The 21,500-nt window shown below is 42.3% G+C and overlaps 1 protein-coding gene and 1 non-coding gene across 3 annotated transcripts in view; one reads left to right on the top strand and one right to left on the bottom strand.

The window, feature by feature from the left end:
• The window catches only part of Mcmbp (minichromosome maintenance complex binding protein), a 53,767-nt gene that overhangs the window by 5,441 nt on the left and 26,826 nt on the right, over window positions 1-21,500 (top strand). For both annotated transcript variants that reach the window (XM_052712750.1, XM_052712751.1), the window contains exons 2-5: window positions 13,680-13,765; window positions 14,422-14,562; window positions 14,651-14,692; window positions 17,749-17,850. In XM_052712750.1, coding sequence (XP_052568710.1) covers window positions 13,680-13,765; window positions 14,422-14,562; window positions 14,651-14,692; window positions 17,749-17,850 — 371 coding nt within the window. The remainder of the gene's footprint in view (window positions 1-13,679; window positions 13,766-14,421; window positions 14,563-14,650; window positions 14,693-17,748; window positions 17,851-21,500) is intronic.
• LOC128095750 (U6 spliceosomal RNA) lies at window positions 3,078-3,182 on the bottom strand. The gene has a single exon (XR_008213361.1). It is a non-coding gene; the product is annotated as a U6 spliceosomal RNA (small nuclear RNA).

Raw genomic sequence — 21,500 nt, forward strand, 5'->3', positions numbered from 1 at the left:
CACTTGAGGGTGTTTTAGTTTTGGCTTAGTTTGGTTCCTTGGTTGAATCTGATGGACAAGGCTGGCAAGTGTGTAAAGAGGGGAAGTTTGAGTATCTACTGACTAGTGTTTTCAAGAATTCAAAGCAATAATAAGATCCAGTGAAAGTTGGTCTGTTTTTGCCATCACCGTGAAAACAGGCAGTTCACCATCTCACTGTTCGAGCCCAGCTTGGAGCTCTTCTATCTTCTGTCTGCTCTTGGTAGGCACTAAAATGTAATTTATGATAAGGCTAGAGCCCCAAGTCAGTGGGAAGGCACCTGGGTGTTTTGAGGAACTGAGTAGAATGAGGTCGGGGTTAGGAAGGAAGAGGAAGTCCAGGCAGCTCTCTCAAGGACGCAGCTCTATTAGCTTGCTGTTTTTCTTCTCTGTAGCCCACAAATTCACTTGTTTTCAGTTCCAGCCCACACTTGACTTTGTCCCAAATTCTACGGATAGAAAATCTACTTGGCCCAGCATAGATTCTACAGTCACCTGATGGTTGGCTAGCTCTCATGGCTGTGAGGGTTATGTAGGATAGTCATGGCTGTTGAGGCATGCCTTAACAGTGGGGAGGGTCTCGAAGGAGTGAATTGAGCAGCCATGGCAAATGCATGAGTATTTAAGTTGTAAGTAAAATCTTGTGGTTATAAGGTCAATGCAGACCTGTTAAGTAAGTTACAGAATGTTCTCCCGTTGAGGGAAACTCCTTTTATTATTTGGGTTTTTGTTTGTTTGTTTGTTTGTTTGTTTGGACAAGGTCTCACTATGTAGACCAGGCAGCCCTCAAACTCACAAGAGATCCATATACTTGCCTCTGCCCCCCCAAGTGCTGGGATTGAAGATTTGTGGTACCAAACCTGGCCCAGGTCAAAACACTTTCAACTGTTCCTGCTTTCCATTGTTTTTGTGTGTGGCTTTTGGGGGTGGCAAAAACATTTTCATTCAGATATATTCACATAAAATTTGCAATTTAAGAATGTATGTTTGACTTGATAATGTAAGCCTGGATGGAGCCCTAGGTATTTGGGAGTTGAACTAGGGGATTGTGAGTTCAAGGCCTCCCTGGACAACTAATGAAAAAATGTCTCAAAATAAAAAGAAGTCTGGGAATATAGCTGGTTATTGGGTATTATGTGGAGCCTTAGGTTCAATAACTACTAAATTATATAAATAAATATTCAATGATTTTTAGTATTTTAAAATTATATTTAGAGTGCACGCCTTTAATCCCAGCACTCAGGAGGCAGAGGCAGGCGGATCTTTGTGAGTTCAAGGCCAGCCTGGTCTACAGAGCGAGATCTAGGAAAGGCACAAAGCTACACAGAGAAACTCTGTCTTGAAAAACCAAAACTAAAACCAAAACAAAATTATATTTAGAGACTCTATGTGTGTGCATTCGTGTGTGTGTGTGTGTGTGTGTGTGTGTGTGTGTGTGTGTGTGTGTGTGTGTGTAGGAGATATGGGCACAGGAGTGCCACAGTACATGTGTAGAGGTCAGAGGACAACTTTTGAGAGTTCTTTTCCTTCTCCGTGGGTCCCAGTGATCAGACTCAGGTCGCGGGCTTGGTAGCAGCAAACCCCTTACCCACAGAGCCATCTCTCTAGCCTGTTTGGTTTGTTTGGGTGTAGCAGACTTTCTTTTGGGCCACCAAGCAGCTCCCAACTCGTGACGTATTATTAGTTATGAACGCTTGGCCTTAGCTTAGGCTCTTTTTTTTTTTTTTAAGCTCTTACAACTTAACCTGTTTTCCTTTCACTCTTCTCGGAGTCTGGCTGGCGGCTGCTTGACTTCTGGCCCAGGGTGCGTCCCTCCCTTTCTCCCTGGTTCTCTCCTCCTCCTCATTCTCTCTTCCTGCCAGCCCCGCCTTTCCAAACTCTCCTGCCTAGCTATTAGTCATTCGGCTCTAGCTATCAACCAGGTGCCTTAGGCAGGCAAGGTGAACAAATGCAACACATCTTTCCATAATTAAACAAATGCAGCATGAACAAATGTAACACTCCTTTGCCTAGTTAAAATAATATCCACAACATTTGTGGTTTTGTTTTGATTTTGGTATTTTTATGATGTACAACCAACAGCATTATCATTTCCATCATCCCCTAAAGAAACCCCAAGCCCTCCAGTGCTCTAACAACTACCACCTGAAACATATTCTGGACTTTATATATATATACACACACACACATATATATATATATATACGTATACATATATACGTGTGTGTGTGTATATATATATATATATATATAGTTTAAGTAGAGTCACATAACATAGCCTTTAGGGGCTGCTTTCTTTCATTTAGAATATTTTCAGCCTTCATCCATGTTGCAACATGCATTTTACTACATTTCTTTTTATGACTGAAAATAATATTCCTCTGTGTGTGGTTGTAAAGTATTTTGTTTAGGGACTGATGACTAGATGCTCTTCTAGAGGACCCAAGCTGGATCCCCAGCACTCACATGGCAGTTCACACCTGTCTGTAACTCCAGTTCTGGGCCTTGAGATGCTCTCTTTTAGGTTCCACAACACTAAGCACACATGGTGCAGAAACATATATGCAAGCAAAACACTCACACAAAATAATACATAATATGAAAGATTTTTGTTTATTCATTCACTCTTTTTTTTTTTTTTTTTTTTTTTTTTGGTTTTTCGAGACAGGGTTTCTCTGTGTAGCTTTGCGCCTTTCGTGGAACTCACTTGGTAGCCCAGGCTGGCCTCGAACTCACAGAGATCCGCCTGGCTCTGCCTCCCGAGTGCTGGGATTAAAGGCGTGCGCCACCACCGCCCGGCTCATTCACTCTTTAATGGGCTCTGTATCATTTCCTGCCTTGAGTGTCTGCCCTGACTTCCTGGACTGCAATCAGTAAGATTAATTAAATCCTTTCCTCCCCAAGTTACTTTTGGTCATGATGTTTTATCACAGCAAGAGAAACCCTAACCAAGACACATGCATTCTGATTTCTCCAGATCTTTTCCTACCACTTAGTTTCTTGTTTGTTATAGCCATTTGGGTGGAAGTAAAGTTGTATGCTGCTGGTTTTTTTTTTCTTTAAATATGGAACACTTAACAATTTTGAATGCCATCCTTGTACAGGGGTCATGCCAATCTTCTCTGATTTGTTCCAATTTTAGTATATGTGCTGGTGAAGTGAACATGCTGTTGAGGTTTTTATTTTAATTTCTCCAATAATAACTAACATCTTATGTGTATATATTGGCATTTGGGTATACTCTTTGAGGATATGAATGTTGAAAATCTGGGTGTGGTGTCTTATGCCTGTAATCTCAAAACGTGAAAGGCCAAGGGAGAAAGTTTGGTTTGCTGCAGGTCTGTCTGAGGCCAGCCTGAGCTACATAACAGTGCCTTCTAGACTATCTGTTCAAGTCCTTTGCAGTCAGAGTAGGTGAGGCAGTGAGTATGTCATGTATCCCAGGCTGGCTGTGTGCATGCTAGGCAACCATTCTACCAGCCGAGCTGGTCCCAGCCTCTCCCTTCCTTCTTTTTAAACCAAGTCTCATGCGGTCCTGGCCAGCCTTATACCCACCATGTGGGCAGAGTTTTTAAATTAGCCTTTTTCTTGTTGAATTATGAGATTTTTGTCTCCTTCTCTCCAGTCCACAAGCATAGCCAGGGATTGAACTCAAAGTCTTTCTGCTTGATACAGAGGATTCTGTCCCCCCTTAGCAATGCCACTATGAATTTATTCCATAAGTTCAACTTATTTTCCTTTTGGTTGCTCATATTTTGGGATGTCCTTATATTTGCCCATCCCTTTTTAAAATAGTGTGTGAGTTAGGGTCTAAAGTCATTCTTTAGCTGTCCAGCTTTCCCAGTCCCGTTTGTTAAAGAGACTTTCCTTTCCTTATTATAGCTTTGGCACCTTGGTTGAAAAATCAGTTGATTGCAGTTGTGGCTTTATTTCTGAACTCAATATCTACTCTGTGGTCTCTGTGATCTTTCTCCATGCAGTACTTCTTGACATTATGGGGTTGTGCTGTTTTGTTGTTGAGGGGTGGCATGCGTGCGTGCATACGTGCATGCATGTACATGTCCAGTAGACATCAGAGGACTGGATATCCTGCCCTATCATTCTCCATTTTATTCTCTTGAAGCAGGGTCTCGCTAGACCCAAAGCTTACAGCTTTGGCTATGGGGGCTGGCTAGCCAGTTCTGGAATCTACCTGTGTCCATTCCCTGTACTAGGGTTATAGGCTCCCATGGCCATACCCAGCTTTTCTGTGTGCTTGTGATTTGAATTCAGATCTTGGCTACTTGGTGAGCTCTGGGTCAGCAAAAGCTCCTGTCTCAAAAATAACACCTGTTGTCCTCTGGGTTCATACACCTATACCTGGAATCCCAACACTCAGGATGGAAGTAGAAAGAGCGCCAATTTCACAGCCAGCCTCGACAACATAATGAGACTTTCTAAATCAATAAAAAGTTGGGTGTGAGAGAGGGCTGTGACTTAGTGGAGCATATGCTCACTGTGTTTGAGACCCTAAGTTCATTCTGGGGAGGGGCAGCTAAGCATTGGCTATTATAATTTAGAACACCATTATTCTTTTTTTTTTTTTTTTTTTTTTTTTTTGTTGAGACAGGGTTTCTCTGTGTAGTTTTGGTGCCTGTCCTGGATCTTGCTCTGTAGACCAGGCTGGCCTCAAACTCAAAGAGACCTGCCAGGCTCTGCCTCCTGAGTGCTAGGATTAAAGGCTGAACACCATTATTCTAAAGAGTACTTGCTTTTGCAGTATTTAAAAATTTCCCCCCCATTTTAGTTTTTGTTACTTATATATATTTTGAACAATTTATTTAGAGCTGTTTTAAGTTCACAGGAGGATTGAAAGGTAGAGATTTCCTGTGTAAGACCTCCCCTTCATCCAAATGGTAACATTTCCTAAAGAGAAGTGTATTTGTCACAGTGAAGAAATCCTCACTGGGCCGATGAGATGGCTCAGTGTGCTAACTTGATGACCTGAGCTCCATCCCTGGAACCCAGGCTAAAGGTGGAAGGAGAGAATGAATTCCAGAGGTGTCCCCTGGACCCAGATTAGAGTCCCAGTAACCACATGGTAACTGTAACTGCCTGTGACTCCAGTTCCATGGGTTCTAATGCCCTCTTCTGACCACTGCCAGCCCCCATATGGTACACATACATACATCCAAGCACCACACCTACATAGAAAATAAAATGAAGTTATTTAAAAAGTTGTCCCATGACCTCTGCACACAAGGCCCTGCCTCACATACATATATCTCCCTACATTAACCTGTTACCGTCCAAAGTCCATAGTCCTTTGCATTGCCAGGCTCGAGTGATAGGGTACATTTAGCTTAGTGACAGAGTGCCAGGCTGTCTTCTACAGCTGCTGTGGATTTTGCTTTCCGGCAGCAGTGAATGGAAACCGCTGCTCTTGACAGCTCGTGCTGCCTGGGCAAAGCACTCTGCTGACCTGCATCCCAGGACTTGTTCTTTTTACAGAGTAGTTGGGACTCTTTCTCCTCATCTGCATGTAGTGTGGTCAGTGTTCTGTATTATCACTACGCTAGAGTGCTTGCTCTCGCTGTGTGAGTGTGCGCACGTGAGTGCGTGTGTCCCTTTTTTTCTGACAGTTTCCTTCATGGAACAGAAAAGTAGTAAGTCTAGCTTATCTTTAATTTTTTTGTGTGTGGAGTATGCCTTTGAATTTTTATTTGAACAGTTTTAGCCGTTTTTTTGGCCATCTAGGTTTTCTTCTGTGTGATACTTTACGAATTTTATAATGGTACAATTTGTTGGTTTGTTTACTTCTGCGATGTCTTGTAAGTTAATTTTGTGACGGACTTGCGGTTTGGGCCTAGCTTGCAGTTTTGCAGTGACGACTCCTTTGTTCCAGCATTGTTACAGTGCTCTCTCCTTTGTGTATTGCCATATTGCTTTTGCTCCTTTGGAAGTTCAGTTGGCAACATTGATGTTGATAAACTTATAGGCTATTTATTTCCTTTCATTGAGCTGTCCTTTTGCTGATACTATACTTGGGGTTTTTTGTTTTGTTTTTCCATTTTCTGAGACTGGGTGTCGTGGAATGCAAGCTTGCCTTGAACTTGTTAATAGCCTAGGATGGCCTTGAATTTGACCCTCCTGTCTCTCTCTGCTTAGTGCTGTGATTACAGGTGTGTAAAGGTGTTCACCACCACCACCCAGTATATTTTAATAAAATTTAAAAATAGAAAAAGCCAAGCATTGTTGAGTGGTAGTGGCACACACCTTTAATCCCAGCACTCGGGAGGCAGAGGCAGGTGAATCTCTCTGAGTTTGAGGTCAGCCTGGTCTACAGAGTGAGTTCCAGGACAGGCTCCAAAGCTATACAGAGAAACCTAGTCTGGGGGGGGGGGGGGGGGACAGAAAAGAAAAAAAAAAGCCAAGTTTGATGGTGAACAATTTTAATCCCAGCACTCGGGAAGCAGAGACAGGTGGATCTCTGAGTTTAAGGCCAGCCTGGTCTACATTGCAAGTTCCAAGCCAGCCAGGACTATACACTGAGACCCTTTCTCTTTAAAATGAAGAAAAGAAAAAAAGGAATGGTCTTTTGGCTAGCAAGATGGCTTGGTGGATATAGGTGAGACCTGAGTTCAATTCCTGGGGCCCACTTAGTAGGAGAAAATTGACCCTTGAAAATTGTCCTCTGAACACACACACACACACAACCCCAAAAGGGTTTCTTTGTGTAACGGCCCTGGCTGTCCTGGAACTTACTCTGTAGACCAGGCTGGCTAGAACTCACAGAGATCCACCTACCTCTGCCTCCTGAGTGCTAGGACCAAAGTCATGCGCCACCATCACCCAGCAGCCTCATTTTAAAATAGTTTTTAAAACTGTCTTAAGACAAGAATAAGAGACACGTAGCTTTACAGTAGGTCTGTTCACCAAGAAGATATGACCATACATGCAACCAGTGGGAACACTTCAGAACTCATGCAGATACTGATGAGCTGGAGGGTGTGGAAACATGCAGCCACAGTTGAAGAGTCTGCTGCTTCTTACAGCAGCTGGGAAGTTAGGAGAGCTCCTGACGCTCTGAGAGTGCCCATCAACTGAGCAGGCTCCTTTAGTGTGCTCAACTCCAGCCTCAGCACAAGCACCGTCCAAGAGCACATGGGACTTTGGTCAAGAGAGATCATTCTGAGTCATGAACAAGTATCAACAAACTTCAAAGAAGGGAAATCATGTGTATTCAGCAATAAGAAGGGATTGGAAATCAGAAAGTTGACAGAAAAACTCACACTTGTAGAACACTTATAAACAGTCAATGGATCAAAAAGAAGTCCTTATGAAAATTATTTTCATCCAAACAAAAAATGGAAACGTAAAGAACATTCTCTAAGCACAACCAGAGACATTGCTGTGTGTATTTGAAAAGGAGGCTTCAAGCATTGTTTCCATATATAAAATCAGAAATGAAGACTAAAACCCACTGAGTCACACAGAAGAAAAGGAAATGATTGAACAGAAATCAAGGACTGAAAACAAAAACAAAAAGGCAAATCAGTGAAACTTTTTAAAGAAGATTTATTTGTTTTATGAATATGAGTGTTCTCTCTGCGTGTACAACTTTGTCCCACTATAGATGATTGTGAGCCACCAGGTGGTTGCTGGGAATTGAACCAGGGTCCTCTGGAAGAGCAGCCAGTGCTTTTAACCACTGAGCCATCTCTCCAGCCCAACACTTTTTTTTCCTTTGAGGCAGCTTCATGTAGTACAGGCTACCTTTGAACGCACTAGTAGGTGAAGGTGGTCTTAAACCTTCTTTCTTCCAACATTCTTACTACTGTGGGAAGCTTGCGCATGCTGTTGCAGTGTGCATGTGGTATCAGAGGACAGCTTTCGGGGCTAGCATCTCTCCTTCCCTGAGGCGTTGAGCTCAGTCGATCCTTTGGTAGTGTGCACCTCTGCTCTACGAGTCATTTCAGGGAATTCAGTTATGCAGTCTGCTCCTCCCGCCTCCACCTCCTGACTGCTAAGATCACCTGGTTTATGCAAGTGACCCAGGTTGTCATGCATGCTGGGCACTACCAACTGAGCTACATCTGCAGCCCCTCTTTGCTTTTTCTTTAAGTATGTGTTGATGGGTCTTGGGGGTCTTGGGGATTGAACCACTGAACTACATCCCTAATATTTTACTTCCTTCTTATTATCAAAATTGATAACCCAAAGAAGAAAGAATTACCCATACCAGGAATGAGGCAATACCGCTGTAGACTGTACAGATAGAAGGATGATAACAGAAGACCTCTGGAGACACATATTCAGCAACTTACTTAACGTCCTGTTCCTGCAGTAATATACCAAGCTCAGTGGCTTGAAACAATATAGATTCATTACTTTACAGCCCTAGAGGCCAGAAGTGTGACACATGAGTATCATTGGAATAAAAGTCAAGTTGTCAGCAGACTTGCATCCCTACCTGGAGGTTCTGAGAGAGACTGATCCTTGTCTCTCTGAGTTTTTTTTTTTTTTTTTAAATATGGAACGCTTCACAGATTTGTGTGTCATACCACCCTGAACGCGCCCGATCTCGTCTCTCTGAGTTTTAAAGAGCCTGGCTTCCAGACTGGGAAACAGCTCAGTTGGTAAAATGCTTGGTTTACAAGCATGATGACCTGAGTTCAATCCCCAGAACTCACGAATGAAAGCTGGGTTTAGAATGCATGCTCTTAATCCCAGCACTGGGGAGGTGGAGATAGGCAAACCTCTGTGGTTTGCTGGCTAGCCAGCCTACCTACTGGGCAAGTTCTAAGCCAGTGAGAGATCCTATCCAAAAAGTGGCCATTGCCTGACAAATAGCACCCTAGCATCTCGTTTGTCCCTTGCACATATGTGCATACACGTGTGAACGCGTGAGCATATTGCCTGCCCCCTCACGTGTCTCATAAGAGTCTGCCTACATTAAAATGGCTTGGACCTCTTCAGCCTTTAAAACCGACCAATTGTGCCATTTTCCGATCGCTCTGACTTGTTTGTCACAGGTTCTTACTGTGTCGTCTGGCTGGGCTGGAACTCCACTGGGCCACCTCCTCCTCCACTGGATACCTAGCTAGCTCGTCACACAGCTCTTCCTCAGTCTCCCTCCTGGGTAGTTTCCTTGTTTCAAGGTGACTAGTTTTAGACTTCAGTTACGGGGACTGAGCACTGCCAGGGCATTCCGTGTCCCATAACCATGAACTACCCAGCTTGCCTTCTTCCAGCCTCTTCCAGAGTCTGCACTGTGCTGTCTGTCTGGATGAACTGGCCTGCTCTATTCCCGTACTAAGTGGAGCCATCCTATTTGTCTTGTTAAGTCTCCCTTAACAAAATGTTTTTAGAGTCTATCTCTGCTACTCTTCTTACTTTTCTTATTTCTTTCTATCTCTATCTATCTACCTCTCCCTTCCTTCCTTCCTTCTTTTTTCTTTCTTTTTTTAAATTTATTTATTATGTATACAGTGTTCTGCTTGCATGTTTGCCCGAATGCCAGAAGAGGGCACCACATCTCATTATAGATGGTTGTGAGCCACCATGTGGTTGCTGGGAATTGAACTCAGGACCTCTGGAAGAACAGCCAGTGCTCTTAACCTCTGAGCCATCTCTCCAGCCCTCTTCTTTCTTTCTTCCTTCCTTCTTTTCTCTTTCTTTCTTTCTTTCTTTCTTTCTTCCTTCCTTCCTTCCTTCCTTCCTTCCTTCCTTCCTTCCTTCCTTCCTTCCTTCCTTTCTTTCTTTCACAAAGGAGCACAGGGTAATCCAATGGATAAAGGATATTTGGGGGGAGGGGGTTAATACAGGGTTTCTCTGGGTAGCTGTCCTGGAACTTGCTTTGTAGACCAGGCTGGCCTTGAACTCACAGAGATCCACCTACTATAGCCAAGCTTTCTTTGGACCACCAGCTCCCAAATAAGGCAAGGAGACTTTATGCATTATGAAAACTTGGCCTTAGCATAGGCTTGTTCCCAGCTAGCTCTTAAAACTTAAATTAGCCGGGCAGTGGTGGCGCACGCCTTTAATCCCAGCACTCAGGAGGCAGAGCCAGGCGGATCTCTGTGAGTTCAAGGCCAGCCTGGACTACCAAGTGAGTTCCAGGAAAAGGCGCAAAGCTACACAGAGAAACCCTGTCTCGAAAAAACCAAAAAAAAAAAAACCTTAAATTAACCCATTTATATTAATCTACATTCTGCCACATGGCTTAGTACTGTACATCGAACTTCCTCTGCGTCTTGCTGGCAAATCTTCCCCCTTCCCAGGTTTCTTCCCAGAGTTCCTGTCTTTCCCCGGAAGTCTTGCCTATCTATCCTCTTCTGCCTAGCTATTGGCAGTTCGACTCTTTATTAAACCAATCAGAACGTGCCTTAAGCAGGCAAGGAAGGACAGAGATACATCTTCACACAGTATACAAGAAGATTATCCCAACAGCCTACCTCTTCCTCTCAAGTGCTGGGATTAAAGGTGTGTGCCACCGCCACCAGGCCTAAGGATATTTTTTGAAGCAAAACTAAACATTCATATGCAAAAATAGAAATCTCAACCTAAATCTCATATTTTACATAGAAACTAACTCAGTTGGTCATAGATCTAAGAACAAAACCTGGAGTATGGCACTAAAGTTGTTTCTGTTCTTCAGTTTTTAATTGATTGTGTGTGTGTGCGTGTGTGTGTGTGTGTGTGTGTGTGTGTGTGTGTGTGTGTGTGTGTGTGTGTGAGAGAGAGAGAGAGAGAGAGAGAGAGAGAGAGAGAGAGAGAGAGAGAGAATGAGAATGAGAATGAGAATGAGAATGAGAATGGGGTTGTGCATGTGTGGAGGTCAGAAGACACCTTGGGGGATCACTTCTCTCCTTCCATCATGTGGGTCCTGGGGATTGAACTATGGTTGTCAGCCTTGGCCCACTTAAGGGAAAATGTTTGGAAATTGCTAAAGAAGATTTGTGTGTTTCTGACAGACTCGCCTCCATCACCAGCGCCGTTTACCTATCTAACTGAGGAACCCTGAACTCCTGATCCTCCTGCCTCTACCTCCCAAATGCTGAGGTCACAGCTGTGTCATTTACACCCTCATAAGATTTCCCCCCATTTTTAGTGTTGGGAGTTAGACCCAAGAGCTTGTGTGTGTTAGACAACCACTGTGCCACTGACCCACACCCACAGCCCACTTCAAGGATCTTATCTGGCCTTAGTCTTGATTCTAGAGTCAGTCAACACAAGAATACAGGTTTAGTTTATTGCTCTTAGTTTTTGTTTTGTTGTTATGTTTAGAATTCTAGAATTGGGCAGCATTTTATTCCATGAGATAGTTAAGATTTTGATAGCTGAGGAGAAGAATTTGTTGACTTTTACACAAAGCCTGAAGAAAGCAGAAACAAAGGGGAAACAGATTGTTCATTTCCCAGGGACTGTCCTTGGCAGGCGGGCAGCAGGACTGAACAACTGAGAAACAACTGGTTAGTGTTCGGATGACTAAGGCCACGATGAGAAAAGCAGATTGCCAGGCCAGTTCAGACTGCGTGATTGGAGAATTTGCCTGTGCTTTTCTCCTGGCTTCTTTGAAGATCGGGTAGAAGCTTAGTTTCCTGGTGTTTAGATGACATAGAACTTTAGTTTTTAGCATGGTAACTACATTTGCCTCTTCTAAAACAATGACCTGGAATCTTTTTTTTTTTTTTTTTTTAAGATTTATTTATTTATTATGTATACAGTGTTCTGTTTTGTATGTATGTCTGCATACCAGAAGAGGGCACCAGATCTCATTATAGATGGCTGTGAGCCACCATGTGGTTGCTGGGAATTGAACTCGGAACCTCTGCAAGAACAGTCAGTGCTCTTAACCTCTGAGCCATCTCTCCAGCCCAATGACCTGGAATCTTAACAATGGTCATATTTGACTGAAATCTAATTATAAGGAAACATCACACAAATCCAAAATTAATTTGGAGTAGGGGGTCTTGCTGCAGAGCCCAAGCTGGGATCACAGACACATGCACCACCATGCTCAGGAGAATTTTTATTTAAAGCACTTGGGGGGGGGGTTATTTTGTTTGTTTGGGTTTTTTTTTTGTTTATTTGTTTGCTGTCTTAGGATTTCTATTGCTGTGAAGAGACACCGTGACCTTATAAAGGAACTCTTATAAAGGAAAACATTTAATTGAGGTGGCAGCTTACAGTTCAGAGGTTCAGTCCATTATCATCATGGCAGGGAGCATGGCAGCATGCAGGCAGACATAGTGCTGGCTACATCTTGATCAGAAGGCAACAGGAAGTGGACTGTGACTCTGGACAGTATCTTGAACATACATGAGACCTCAAAGCCAACTCCACAGTGACACATTTCTCCAACAAGACCATACCCACTCCAACAAGGCCACACCTCCTAATAATGCCACTTGGGGGCCATTTTCTTTCAAACCAGTTGGTTTTAGTTTTTATGTATTTTTTAAACACAGGGTTTCTCTGTGTAGCCCTGGCTGCCCTGAAACTCACTCTGTAGACCAGGCTGACCTCGAACTAACAGAGATCCTCCTGCCTCTGCCTCCCGAATGCTGGGATTAAAGGTGTGCACCACCACCGCCCGGCAGGAAAGTATTCTTAACTGACATTGCCACATAGATGGTTGGTTGTATCAGGACCTGTAAAGCTGGCTCAGTGGTTAAGAGCACTTACTGCTCTTGCAGAGGATCCAAATTTAGTTTCCAGTGCTTGAAATTCTAGCTCAAGGAGATATGACGCCCTCTTCTGGACTCTTTTGTTACCTGTGCTCAATACACATACAATAAGTCTTTTTAAAAAAGTATTTTAAGTATTATATATATATATAACAGCTGTTTTTAGACTTATGATAGTCTTAAGATTGTTTAGACTTATGGTATTCTTAAGAAACAGTAAAATAGGGCTGGGGAGATGGTTCAGTGGTTAAGAGCACTGACTGCTCTTCCAGAGGTCCTGAGTTCAATTCCCAGCAACCACATGGTGGCTCATAACCATCTGTAATGAGATCTGGGTGCCCTCTTCTGGCACGTAGGCATACATGCAGGCAGAACACTGTATACATAATAAATAAATAAATCTTTAAAAAAGCAGTAAAATATTTAGAAGGCAGATGTACATAATGCATGCAACTGTAACGGGTTAGAAAAGACTATTATGAGTGATCCAACAAATAATAAGACAAAGGGAGCAAAGATACAGGTGTTCTTGATGCTGTTTATGTAGATTAAAAGCTTCAAATTATTGCCAGATTACCTTAGTTAGAGCCCCAGGAAACAACTCCTGCAAGTTGTTCTCTGGTCTCCTTGCAAGTGTGCATGCGCATACACACACTAAGTAAATAAATGTGATTTGAAAAAACTCACCACTTTCCATTTCGGGGTGTATTACTATACATAAAAGTATTTTGAGCTGAGTGCTTTATCTACTGTAGCTTGTGCTGGTCTAGGTGAACCATATACCAGTCCACAGGTGTTGCCTCCCAGTTGTTAATGCCAGAGAGCCATGTGGCCAGCAGCCTTTTGTTTGTGGTACCCAGCACCCAGCAGCAAAGCTCCTTGAATACCTGTGACTGTCCCAGTTGCGCTTGTATTAACTGTTAGCTTACGTTACTGACCTGAACGTAATCTGTTGGTCCATGTGCTTTGATGACCATGTTTCTCTTTCAGCCCAAAATGGAGTTAATCCTGACTGGGAGAAGAAAGTTGTTGAATACTTCAAGGAAAAGCTGAAGGAAAACAATGCTCCTAAATGGGTGAGCTTACTGCTGTTTACAGGGAAGGAGTTGGCTGGCTGTAGTTTCTCTCAGCAGAGTGGAGACCCCCATGTGACTAGAAGTAGAGAAGTGAGAGCGGACTTTTGTTCCCAATACAAAGGCATTGAAAGGCTTTGGTCTGATTCTGTGTTGCCTCTAGGTGGCAGTAAATGACTGTTCCTTTATGGTAAACCGTGGTTCCAAAAGCAGCTGTCACCTATGTTTTGTTCCCTCCTCAAAGAATTGGCATGTGTTAATGCTCAGAGAACTCATCAAAGTGCATGCCTTTCTGTTGATTGAAACGGTTCAGGAATTCTTTGTAGTAGGTGATGTCTACAGTCTGGGAGACTGACACTAGAGGATCATGACAAGTTTGGGGCCACCCTCAGCTATTAGTGAATTCCAGACCATTCTGAGCTACAAAGTGAGACCTTGTCTTAAAAGAAAGGAAATAAGAAACAGAACATAAAGAAGGCAGGTGGTCAAGTGTTATCACAGGAACGGGGAAGAATTCAGAGGAAAGGTTTTCCTTCCTCAGCAGTTATGTTAAGCATTGAGAGCATATAGCTTCCGGATAGGGCTAGATTTTGAATATGTATGTGCTTAACATTTAAGGATGACAACTTTGCTAATTTGCTTGTTTGTTTTCTTTGAAGGTACCATCACTGAATGAAGTTCCTCTTCATTATTTGAAACCTAACAGCTTTGTCAAGTTCCGTTGCATGATTCAGGATATGTTTGACCCTGAGTTTTACATGGGAGTTTATGAGACGGTTAACCAGAACACAAAAGCACGAGTATGTATTGCTTTCTTCTGGAGCTCTATTTATAATTTGTAATATTAATTATATTTATAGAATACTTTGTCTTTTGTTTTGGTTATAGGTTCTTCATTTTGGAAAATACAGGGATATAGCAGAATGTGGGGTATGTATCTTTTATGATATTTGAAACTTTTTTTAGCATGATTTTTTTTTTCACCTAAAAAGAAAATTCATTTTTCTTTGGTTGGTCTTCAATGTATCTGTCTTGTTTTTTTTTTGTTGTTGTTGTTTTTTGTTTTTAAATTCATTTATTTATTATGTATACAGCATATGTGACTGCAGGCCAGAAGAGGGCACCAGATCTCATTACAGATGGTTGTGAGCCACCATGTGGTTGCTGGGAATTGAACTCAGGACCTCTGGAAGAGCAGTCAGTGCTCTTAACCTCTGAGCCATCTCTCCAGCCCCCAATGTATCTGTCTTGTGTGTGAATGAGTTCTTAAAAATCAGGCAGAATATTTTTTTAATTTGTCTTTAAGAGTTTTTCTGACATAGTTTTCTTATTTGTCCTTTAAAGATTTTTATCAAGATTGTAAATGACAAGGTATCTGTCCATGGTTGTTTAAATGAAAGTGAAAGATTAATTTAGACTTAACATTTTCTCAAGTAGATATAATTAAATATTTGTGGGTTTTTTTGTTGTTGTTCTTGTTTTGTTTTGTGGGGCAGAGGGCACACACCATGGAGGTCAGAGGACATTCATGGGTCCTGGGGCTCAAACTCAGCTAATCAGGCTAGACAGAAAGTGCCTCTGCCCACTCAGCTATCCTGTCACTCCCTCAGTGAAATACAGTGAAATCTCACCCTGTTTTTCTAGGGGGAGGTTATTTGGGGGTGGTGGGGGTTTGTGGGGTGGTGGTAGTATAGAGATTAAAGAAGCATAGGCCTCCTAAAGTGAAGCACGAACTTTACTGAGTTGAGCAGTATCCTCAACTTAAAAATACACCTTTTTGTGTGAAGATCTCGCTCTGTAGCCTGCCTGGCCTGGCCTGGAATTTGTATCCTCTTACTTGTCCCTCCCAGGTTGGGTCTGCAGGGGTGTTACTGCACACTTGGCTCTACATGTGAGTGTTAAAACAAACTTTTCACTGATGGAAAGAAGTAAGGAAAGCCCTGTTCCCTATCAGTAACAGGGAAAGCACATAGTATTGGGTGTCATGTAGCTGTGAAAGTCAGTTGAACTTCATTTTGACACCTGGTCAGCATGTGGTGTCTTAGCTGGGGCTGTGAAATTTATTTTATTTTCACAGACCATAGCATAGCTAAATAAGTCAGGCAGTTAATAATGTCTTCTGTCATTTGCTATGTTTTTCCTGTGTTTTCTGTTGAAACACAGACCCTAATATAATAGTCAGTTGTTGGGAAGAAAATAAGGATTCCAGGCAGGTCAGTAGGAAGATGAGGCCTCTGTTGTTACCTTTTGGGGGTCTAACTCTCTGCTTTATGGATCCAGAACCTTCACTCCATCAACTTTTTGGGGGGCTTTTTACTTTTTGTTTACTCAGATCTCCCAAGAGTTGATGGCTGATGCTAATTAATACAGCTACTTATAAGTATTAGTACAATTCTGAAGAATTGTCCTACCTAGTGAATCAGTGCTCTGGTTTAGTGGGCTGATGAGACAGAACCCACTCTAACTGGGGAGCTGCAACAGCTTCTGATGGTGACCCAGAGTCATGGACTCTCTTGATTACGCACACGTGAAGAGCTTCAGGCTTTGTTTGTGTTTCTTTTTTTCATAAGATAAATGTGATGCCAAGCTAATGGATTGACTTTATTGATGCTTCCTTAAGGGGTCCTAATGCATGGTGATTATATTACTATTTAAGGTTTCCTCCTCAGTAGTAATCTTGGCACGACACAGCCACAGACTCAGAGTTTGTGTCGCCAAATAAAGTCTTAAAATGAGAGCCCATTCCAATGAATGAGATCTTGCCCCTAGAAAGAAAAAAAAAAGGCAAAAAACTTAGTTTGAAGGTGGAGAACATGGCTGAGATAATGGAATGCTTGCCTAACATGCATGAGCACTGGGTTCAGTTCCTAGTACCTAGGAAACGGATCAGAAATTCAGGGTCATCCTCAGTACAAAGTGAGTTTGAGGCCAACCTGGGGTACATAAGACCTTGTTTCAAAAGCAAAACAAAAAACAAAAACAAAAAAATTTCTAGCTTAAATATGAGTAAGATATATGATACATGTGTGAAATTGATGTAATGAAACTGTTGATTTTATGGGGCGGGGGCTTGTTTTCCAGACAGGGTTTCTCTGTGTAGCCCTGGCTGTCCTGGAACCTGCTCAGTAGACCAGGCTGACCTCGAACTCACAGAAATCTGCTGGCTTCTGCCTCCAAAGTGCTGGGAATCAAACCCAGGGCATCATACACAGTAAGCAAGGACTCTTGGCATGGAGCTCATGCTCTGTTTTGAAAGGATTTTATTTCATAACTAGGGTACTGTGTATCATGGCTTTGAGGGAGGCATTGTTTTGGCTGTTGTGTTTGAAAAGATTTCCCTTGGTTTTGTTTTTTAAAACAATAGCTTGAGGGCTTGGGAGACACTGGGTAAAAGCAATTTCTGCCAAGCCTGAGGACGTGAGTTCAGTCCTTGAAATCCACAGGTAGAAGGAGAAGACCAGCTCCTGCAGGCTGTCCTCTCCCTTCCATATGTAAGCCATGGCATGCACATGTCCCTCCTACCCACACACACAAGGAAAGAATTGAATAAATACAGTAAAAGTGAAAGTTGGAAAGCTGGATGTAGTGGCTTACTCCTGGAATCCCTGAACTTGGGAGGCTGATGCAGGAGGATTGCTAAATGTTAGAGCCCAACATGAGCTAGAGAGACAACCCACCCCCACCCCACCCCAGAAAAAAAAGAAAGGAAAGAAGGTAGTTTGGGAAGCATAGCGTGTTGTGGTGGCAACGTCTGCCTTTACTGTGCTTCCCAGTACTTGGGAGTCTGAGATGGAGGACTGCAAATTCCATGGAGCCAGAGCTACGTATGGAGGTGCTGGCTCAACAAAATAATAACAATAATAAATAAAATTGAAATCAATTGCTTGTTAATTACATTAACTTGAGGTAACAACATTTATTTTGATTTTATTATCTAAAAATTATTTTTCTTAACAAAATTAAAAATGTTTTTCTGTATATTACAGCCTCAACAAGAGCTTGACTTAAGCTCTCCACGCTGTACCACTGCAGAAAGACAGACCTTCTACTGTGTCCCAGTGCCTGGGGAATCTTCATGGGTCAAAGAGATATCCTTCATCTCAACCTTACTATCTGCTGAATGAGTCTTAATTTTTTTTCTTAATTTAAATGATCACTGTTCAGACTAGAGTTGTAATCTTTTTACCTTGGTGACTTTAGTTAGGAAAATATGTGTTCTTTAGTAAGACATAAATTTAAGTATCCATCACAGAGAAATACCTAAATTATGATACATCCCTATAGTGAAATACTATTAAAATATATTGAGATAGGTTTATAGGTACTTAAGTATTATGATAATAAGAAAAGAGTACAATTTTGAATTAGAATGCATTCTAATTTTTCAAGTTTTTTGTTTTGTATGTGTGTGTTTCTGCATGAGTTTATGTGTGCTACATGCTCACAGGAGCCCATGGAGAAGCCAAAAGAGAATTTCACACCGTTTTGAACTGGAGTTATAGGTGGTTGAGTGGGTACTGGGAACAGAACCTGGGTCCTCTTCAAGAGCAGTCAGTGTTCATAACTCCTGAGCCATCTCTCCAGCCCTAGTAAGCTGTATCTTCGAATACATGTTTCAATCATTTAATTAAAACTGTTGAGTTTGGGGGGGTGGTTTGTTTTGTTTTGTTGGTGGTTATGTTTTCTATTTTGTTTTAAAGATTTATTTATTTAGTGTACATTGAGTTTTTGCCTGCATGTATGAGGGTGTTGGATCCTTTGGAACTGGAGTTACAGACCGTTGTGAGCTGCTGTGTGGGTGCTGGGAATTGAATCCGGGTCCTTTGGAAGAGCAGCCAGTACTTTTAATCAGTGGTTCTGTTTTGAGGCAAGGTCTAATACAGCTCAGTGCTGGCCTTCAGCTCCTGATCCTCTTCCAACTGCTGGGATTACATCCTGCGCCTCCAAGCCTGGCCAATCTTGGACCTTTTAAACCTATGCATAGTGTTTTCTGTCTCCTTTAGTGCGAATGGGTTCTCTGGTTTTGGTTCTTTCGTCCTCGGTGCTTACTTTATTTTTCTTCCCCTGAAGACAAATGTTGCCAGGAGTTTGCCAAATGCCCTCTCTAGTGTTCTCTGATTTCTGCCTCCTTTGAGTCCTACCCTTTCCTTTTATCTCATTCTGTCTGTGTTTAGCTTTTCTTTCTTTTCCTTTTTATAGAGCTGAGGCTTGAACCCAGCCCCTTTTGCATGGTAGGTAAGCACTCTGCCCCTGACCTACATCTTCAACCTCAGAGTTTGTTTTTCTGGCTTCTTGAGTGAAACACTCAGTTACCGATTTCAGGTTCTCTGGTACTGACAGTTAGAATAAATAAATGCTTTTAATAGTAGAGCAATAAATCCCTCTAGTCACCGCTTCCTTGTGATCTCTTTGATCTCTGATGTCTCAGCAGTGTCATTCTGTGGTCTCCCTCTCTTTCTTTGTGTTACTGTCATCATGTATTTCATTTGTCTATAAACTGTAGAGTCCATGTTACTGGTATTTATTTGTTTGTTTATGTGTAGGTTTTTTTTTTTTTTTTTTTTTGCCTACATTGTGTCTGTGCACCAAGGGCTTGCCTTGTGCTCTCAGGCTAGAAGGGGATATTAGATCCCCTGGGACTGGAGTTGGAGTTAAGGACAGTTATCGGCCACTGCATGGATGCTGGGGATGGAACCGAGGCCCTCTCGAAGAGCAGCCAGTGCTCTTAACCATTGAGTCATCTTCCCAGCCTGCTTTAAATTAATTCATTTGTTCCTTCCTCATTTATTTATAAGGAAATATTTAGGAGAGGGCATTGACTACCCTGGAGCTAGAGTTACAGGCAGTTGTGAGTCGTCTGACGTTAGTATAGGAACTGAACTCTGGCCCTCTGGAGAAAACACAGTAGTACTCTTAACTGCTGAGCCATCTCTCCGGCCCTTTGTTTTAACAGTCACCTGTCTTCTGTATAAACTGAGAAAAAGCTACATTATTTATACTTGAGAACATATTCACTATCTCTGATTCTCTTTGTGTGAAATTATTTCCCTTAGGCCCTCCCCCCTCCTTTTTTATTTTTTTTAAGAACAGGTCTGAGGGTGGTGAATTCCTTCATGAAAGTTCAACTCTTTTCAGCTTCCATTTTTGACGGAGATTTTCATTAAATGTAAAGTTCTTGACTGACACGCACTTTGTTCAGTCGTGTTTTAATGATAGAGTGCCGCTCTCTCGGCCTCCGCTCCTTTCCGCTGAAAGGTTAGCTATCATTCTCATTATCCTTTTGTAGAGTGTGTCTTTTGTGCTCCTTTTGCTGCTTCTCAGACCCTCTTTCTCTTTTGTTGGCAGCCTTTTAACTATGGGGTGCCCGGGTGTGGATTTTTTGGTTTGGGAGTTTGAGGGTCTCCTTGCCCTTTTTCTTGGGAAACATGCTTCTCTTAATTGGGTTTTGTTGAGCTTTCCAGTTTGTGGATATTTTTCAGCAACAAATTTAGGCATTTCTTCAAATATTTTTTCTGTCCTAATCTCAGTATGTGAAACACGGATTAGACTGTATGAGTGTGTGTGTGTGTGTGTGTGTGTGTGTGTGTGTGTGTGTGTGAGAGAGAGAGAGAGAGAGAGAGAGAGAGAGCGCGAGCGAGTGAGCGCTGGGGTTTGTTTGTTGTTTGGCAATGCGTGCCCTGGGGAGGCAAGCTCTATGGTCTGAGCTCTCTTCCCAGCCCTTTTTTGGAATGTCAGTCACATAATTATAAGACTGCCTGATCTTTTCTTTTCAAAGTCATCTTTTGTTCATTTTTGCTTGTTTGTGTTTTAAATCCTCTTCTTGCTAGAAGTTGAGCCCAATTCCTTAGAAGAAGGCAAAGCATTCTCCCACCGAGCACACCCACTTATTGGAGTTTTGTTGTTTGATGGGTTGGGTTTTTTTTTTTTTTTTTTTTTTTTTGCCTCATTCTGCTTTAGTTGGATTGTTAATGTTAACCTGTGTTCAGGTTCCCTCGTTTCTGGTTGGTTTGTTTTCCCTCCATCTCTGTCTATGATCAGGCCACTGGTGCCTGTGTGTTCTGAGTGGTCTGGGGTGGGGCAGGGTCAACAGGTGGTATTTTGGGGGTTATTGTTGTGTCCCTCATTTCACATCGTCTATTTTCAGATTCATTTTCCATCTGGTTATTTCTGTGTTTCTATTTCTCTGTGAATATTCCTCGTCTGTTTACTCATCATCTTTTGGTTTTTGAGATAGTGTTTCACGTATCCTAAACTGGGCTTGAATTTGCCTTATCTCCGAGGATAACGTTGAATTTCTGATCATCCTGTCTCCACCTCTAGAGTGCTGGGATTACAGGCATGCACCTCCACACCTGCTTATGGAGTGGTAGGGGTTAACTCAGGGCTTATGCAGCTAGGCAACTGTTCTAACAACTGAGCTACATCTCCAGCTCTGTCCTTTAATATTTCAAGTTACCTTTCTGTTAAATCCTTACCCACTAATTCCAGAGTCTCTTATCTCTGGGTTTACTTGCACTGATTTAAAAATCTGATACTAGGTCAGATTTTCTGTTTCTTTACTTAACTACTGTTTTATTATCTGCTAAAAAGCAGTATTGTAGAGTTGAGTTTCCTGTCTTCTAAGAGGTTGAATTTGGTTTTAGCAGTTGGTATGTTGGATCACGTTTTTCTTGTCAAGGAGTGGTTTAGGAATTTATCAAGATGGGTTATAGAGTTACTCCTGTTCCACAAGACATAG

This window comes from Peromyscus californicus, unplaced genomic scaffold (genome assembly GCF_007827085.1).
Source record: "Peromyscus californicus insignis strain IS unplaced genomic scaffold, ASM782708v3 Scaffold_4__1_contigs__length_199733344, whole genome shotgun sequence".
Lineage (NCBI taxonomy): Eukaryota > Metazoa > Chordata > Mammalia > Rodentia > Cricetidae > Peromyscus > Peromyscus californicus.